Raw genomic sequence first — 6,041 nt, 5'->3', positions numbered from 1 at the left:
AGCTATGGCCAAATTAAGTCTCTAAATCAGCCCAGAGTGAGAACAGTACACAAGGGTTCATGCATGCATATTATTACAGAATAAACTGTTGAACTGTTCTAGCGTGCAGGCTCACAGTCAGCTCATATTATAACAATACAAGAATCAAACAATCAAGAATCATTCATCCATTTTCTGCAGCTTTTCCGGGGCCAGCAGTCTCAGGACTTCCCTCTCCCCAGACACTTTCTCCAGCTCCTCAAGGGGAATGCCAAGGCGTTCTCAGGCCAGCCGGGAAACATAGTCCCTCCAGCGTGTCCTGGGTCTTCCCCGAGCCCTCCTCCCGATGGGACATGCCTGGAAAACCTCCCTAGGTAGGCGTCCAGGAGGCATCCATAACAGATGCCCGAGCCACCTCAGCTGACTTCTCTCCATGTGGAGGAGCAGCGGCTCTACTGCGAGCTCCTCCCTGCTGTCAGAGCTCAATCAATCAAAAATAAAAAAAAGTCCTAACAGATTAGGTAAAAACATCTTTAATTTAGTCTGCTCTTGTCAAAAACTGATTTTAAAAGCTGAAGTGCGCAAGGAGTGTCTGAGAATGAGCAATAAAACACACAAGACTTGGAAAATGACTTTAATATTGTCCTGTATTTGATCAACTGCTCAAACCGGAGCTTCACAAATGCCCTTATCCAAAACAGCAAACAGCCCATTTCATTTCTGTCAACATGAAGCAGAAGCCTTCATCAGTGGTCAAACCTCTCGCAGAACATCATCAGGCCATGCAGAAAAGACTGCTCAAACACCCGCGTGACGTCTCAGGAGTCTCACACACACACACACGAGCTCTGAGTAACACTGACACACTCTTCATTCATATGGCTTGCAATGTTCACATCCAACAACACACAGCGTTCATCAGAATAAAGGAGCACCGCTTCCTAATCTCCCCAGAGAACATGAGGACGTCTCCAAACAAAGCAGATGTACAGTAGAAGAGTCAGCGCAGATGAGTGGAGCTGTAGATCAGCATCATGAGGGATTCCTGTACACGAGCAGCTCGGTCAGCTTACTCACAGATGAAGGAAATCAAAGTAAAGAGACGCACACAGAGCAGGAACTGGGCTAGAACCAGCGTTCAGAGGAGGATACAGCGGCGCTTTCTGCATGTGTGGATTAGATTTAGGCTAACTAGAACACGTCCTGCTATGATACGCTGGCCAAAACAAAGTCAAGCCGATTAGTGAAAAGCTTTAATAATTAAAATGATGTGTTATGTACATGCAAACACAGCTAGCATGATAACCGCTGCCACATCAGACGCGGAGCGCTCCACCACTCGTCAACATCTGCTCTCTGAGGGAATAACCGAGGTGCATTCAAGGGTTCGTTCACACTAAAATAAAAATAATCCAATGATTAAAGACATCCTCGAGTCATTCTAGGTGGATACGGATGACTTATTTCAGTCCAAACCAATCAGAGTCCTTTAATAGCTGATCTTTGCCTTTTCCAGCTGTAAAACAGCAACATTCAGCTCATTTTAATCAGTCAGTATAAAACAAGTCCACATTCATCAATAACACAGGTGTCAAATCCAGTTCCAGGAGGGCTGCAGCTCTGCACAGTTTAGCGATAACCATCATTAAACACACCTGATCAAACTTATTGAGTCCTTCAGGCTTGTTTGAAACCTGCAGGTACGTGTGAAGTAAACTGTGTAGAGCTGCGGCCCTCCTGGAACTGGATTTGACACCCGTCATCACAGCTCTGAAATGCAGAATAAAGATCTACTGTAGTCAACATCATAAGAAAATGTGAAACTTCTTGAGTTTTGTGTGACTCCCGTCATCATCGTCGTATTCTCTGGAGGGGGATTTTATTGGTGCATCAGCGCCCCCAGCTGGACTGGAGTGTGTTTTGTTTGTCTTGCGCTTCATCAGTGCATGTTCTCCGCACAGCTGTGGAAAACACACTTCTGAAGGCGCTGATGTGGCAAAACATGCAGCTCAGAGGGAAAAGATGACCAGTGATGACTTGTAAGCTACACAAAACTGTTTGTTAGGTAGTAAACATGCATGCTTTCCTCACTGAACTGCATGGATTGAGTATTGGAGACATTTCTTCACCTCTTACACTGTAATAAGTGCCTCTTCTCTTGAGTTTTGTCCTGTTTGAAGTCTAAATATCTCAATATTCTTAAATGAAGAAGACATACAAGTCAAAAAGAAGTGAGTTTGTCCTTAAAACAAGCAAATGATCAGACAATGAGGCAAGCAAAATATATTAAAGTCAAAGTGAACACTAGCCTCTTTTGCTTACCTCATTGTTCAACTATTTTGCTTGTTTTAAGGAAGAACTTACTAAATTTTGACTTAAATGTCAAGAAAAAGCTTCTTCATTAGAGAATATTGAGATATTTAGGCTTCAAACAAGACAAAAATGAAGAGAAGAGGCACTTTTTCACAGTGTAGGAGGTGAAGAAATGTCTCCAACACTGAAAACATGCATGTTTACTACTTAACAAACAGTTTTGTGCAACTTACAAGTCATCACTGGTCATCTTTTCCCTCTAAGTTACACAAAACTGTTTGTTAGGTAGTAAACATGCATGCTTTCCTCACTGAACTGCATGGATTGAGTATTGGAGACATTTCTTCACCTCTTACACTGTAATAAGTGCCTCTTCTCTTCATTTTTGTCCTGTTTGAAGTCTAAATACCTCACTATTCCTAAAAGAAGAAGCTTTTTCCAGACATACAAGTCAAAATGAAGCGAGTTTGTCCTTAAAACAAGCAAAATGATCAGACAATGAGTCGAGTTTTCACTCTGACTTGACTTTATTCTGCTTTGGCAGACTGTTTTGCTTGTTTTCGTGTGAAACTCTCTTCATTTTGACTCGTTATTTCTGAAAACAAGATGTTTTGCTCATCTAGAAAATGCTGACTGATTTAAGAGATATTTAAACTAGAAACAAGACACAAAACTGCATGTAGGAAAGGTATTGTTTGCAGTGTATCACTGATAATTGTGCTTTATTAGACGTCTTAAAGGAATGAGCCTCCTGTTGAAACTATAAACCTGGAAAAGGCCAAGATCATTAGTCAAACACCTCACATTTAACTCAAGGAGGGTGTACATATAGAAGTCTCACCTTCAGCTTGACTAAATCAATGTGTGTTTTACAGTTTTGGGTGAACTAACCCTTTAAACCAGGGCTGTCCAAACTCAGACCAGGAGAGTTCAGCTCCAACCCTAATCAAACCCAGCTGAAGCAGCTAATCAAGCTCCTGCTAGACACGCTAGAACCTCCTGACAGGTGTGTTGAAGCATGCTGGAGATGAACTCAGCAGGACAGAGTTTGGACAGTGATCTAAACACATGATGCCAAAAACATATCAATAACTCAGTTTCACTCTGACCGAACAGCTGACAGATGCGAAACCAGAAATAAAGCAACCGTCTGAGCTGTATCCCAGCATGCACCTCTCCATGGAGAAACACTGTCGGGGGTGAAGATGGTGAAATCACACTGTAAGTACAGAAATAAATGCAGCATCTGTCGGTCTGTGTGCATGTCGTGACCTCTGACCCTGATCGGCCTCTCTGCATCCGTTCGCACAGTCCTGCGGTCCAGCGTGAGTGTGTGTGTGTGTGTGTGTCAGTCTAACGGTGTGGGGTCTGCGATGGGCATGGTGTGCAGAACCTCGTCCAGCAGCTGCAGCGCACGGTGCAGATGGATCTCGATCCAGCAGGGCGTCTCTTTAATGCTCTGCCGGGGGTAATCGGGACCCCAGCCCTTCACGAAGCTCATGCGCAGGATACAGAGCCGGCGCAGGTCATCCACACCGATACCAGCGGCCGCAGACAAACCTGCAGGACACAGCCCGGGGTTAAAGCAAGAAAACAACCCTGAGCCTGAACGATTCTGCTTTGCACTATTTATTTAAAAGTACTATGAGCACTTGTTATGGTTTAGAAGAAAACACTTTATTTGACAAAGTGCTGCACAACTGAACTGCTGAACTGAAGATTACGAGTGAAGTCAAGGCCATTATCACTTCTTTTTTCTTTTTTTATTCTGGGTTGTAAGCACAGTCCTGCAAAGTCTTTCTTTTGAAGACATTTGGAGCAGAAGATGGAGCTGAACAGTGCAGGAGGCTGAGGCTCTGCTGATTAGCCAATCATGTTTTTTCTTCCGTCAAATCTAAATATCAGGCTACCTCAAATCCATCACTTCACAGGAAATCTGCATTTAATTAATGCTCCGCTGTTGTTCTTATATCACAAACCTCTGTCAACATTTTTAATAGAAGTCATTAGTGAAATGTGTAAGGGAAAGGTGCACTGAGCAATATTTGAGTAATGCTTTTGACCTCAAAACAGTCAGTTTGGCAGCCGCTGAACACCGACTGGGAAACATTAAATTTCCCATTAGTAAAAAAGCATTTGTGGTGGCACTAACCTCATACAGTACACAGCTGAGTGTGTGAGTGCAGTGTTTGATTTGGGATGCAGCCAGTGTGTGCAGGTCTCAGTGTGTGTCTGTGTGTGTGATACGCACTGATAGCTGGAGCGATTCCTCCGACAGATCCGGGTCCGGGGATGTTTCCGGCCACTGCTGCTGCCTGAGCGGCTGCCGCTGCCTGAGCCGTCGCTGCCTGCTGCTGCATCTGCCGGTGGCACTGACGCAAGTCAAACACCTGCGGGACACACACAACAGGTGATCACACTGCTATCATCCACTCTCATCTACTACTAACACCTTTATTTATTAATCTGTCCACTCATCTGTCTGTCTGTCTATTTATCTATCTATCCTTTTTCAAACTGTTTTAATCTGTCTGTCTGTCTGTCTGTCTGTCTGTCTGTCCGTCCGTCCGTCTATCCGTCCATCCATCCTTCCGTCCGTCTATCCGTCCATCCATCCATCCATCTATCTATCTATCTATCTATCTATCTATCTATCTATCTATCTATCTATCTATCTATCTATCTATCTATCTATCTATCTATCTATCTATCTATCTATCTATCTATCTATCTATCTATCTATCTATCTATCTATCTATTCATCTATCTATTCATCTGTCTGTCTGTCCGTCCGTCTATCTATCCATCTGTTCATGAACTCATTAGTCCATCATCCATTCATCAGTCTATCCATCCATCCATTTAGCCTATCCATCTGTCTATCCATCCATCCGCCCATTCATCTGTCTGCCTGTTTATCAGTCTGTCCATCCATCTGTCTATATATTCATCCGTCCATTTACCCATTTATCTGTCTATCCATCAGTCCATCCATCTGTGAAACTATCTTTCCATCTACCATCTGTCTATCCATCCATCCGTCCGTCCATCCATCCATCAGTCTGTCCATTCATCCATTCATCAGTCTATCCATCCATCTATTCATCCATTAGTCTATCCATCTATCTGTCCATCCATGCATGTTTTAATGCCATATCAGCAGCGTTGGCTACATTAATGGCAACATTGGTAATATATTGAATGAATAATTTACAATCATAACTGTTTCTAGTCTTATTTGTTTTATTTCGGCTAGAATAAAAGCAGTTTTTAATTGTTTTAAAGACATTTTAAGGTCAATATTATTAATTCCTTTAAGCTATATTTGTTTTGGATTGTCTCCAGAACAAACCACTGTTATACAATGACTAATTACCCTAACTTTACCCTAATTACCCTAGTGAAGCCTTTACATGTCACTTTAAGCTGAACACTAGTGTCTTGAAGAATATCTAGTCTAATATTATAATAAATTAGTTATTAAAACTATTATCTTTAGAAATGTGTTGAAAAAATCTTCCAGTTACAGAGAAATTGAGTAAAAATATACAGGGGGGCTAATAATTCAGGAGGGTTGATAATTCTGACTAAAACTGTATATCCTGCTATGGCTATAATTATGTGTATGTGTTTCTCACCTTGATGTATGCGCTGGGGTAAATCTTGTGCACGGCGTCCCCGGGTGCGCGTCCCGCCTCACGGTCCAGGTAGTAGCTCTGGACGAAGACCGCGTGATCGCTCAGACAGCG

General features: G+C 42.7%; 1 protein-coding gene across 9 annotated transcripts in view; it reads right to left on the bottom strand.

The window, feature by feature from the left end:
- Nucleotides 1-598: 598 nt before the first annotated feature.
- smad4a (SMAD family member 4a) overlaps nucleotides 599-6,041 on the bottom strand; it is a 19,200-nt gene continuing 13,757 nt past the window's right edge. For 3 of the 9 annotated variants that reach the window (XM_017357976.4, XM_017357977.4, XM_017357978.4), the window contains 3 exons: nucleotides 5,931-6,041; nucleotides 4,544-4,682; nucleotides 599-3,852 (listed from right to left, as the gene is read on the bottom strand). The exon at nucleotides 5,931-6,041 is cut by the window's right edge and continues 58 nt beyond it. In XM_017357976.4, the coding sequence (XP_017213465.1) occupies nucleotides 3,641-3,852; nucleotides 4,544-4,682; nucleotides 5,931-6,041 (462 nt within the window). In that variant the 3' untranslated portion in view covers nucleotides 599-3,640. The remainder of the gene's footprint in view (nucleotides 3,853-4,543; nucleotides 4,683-5,930) is intronic. The other 6 variants (XR_012385928.1, XR_012385931.1, XR_012385927.1 and 3 more) reach the window with 4 other exon arrangements.

Source organism: Danio rerio, chromosome 10 (assembly GCF_049306965.1).
Source record: "Danio rerio strain Tuebingen ecotype United States chromosome 10, GRCz12tu, whole genome shotgun sequence".
NCBI lineage: Eukaryota > Metazoa > Chordata > Actinopteri > Cypriniformes > Danionidae > Danio > Danio rerio.
The sequence above is the reverse complement of the archived record's forward strand: the minus strand, read 5'-3'. Positions and strand labels throughout refer to the sequence as shown.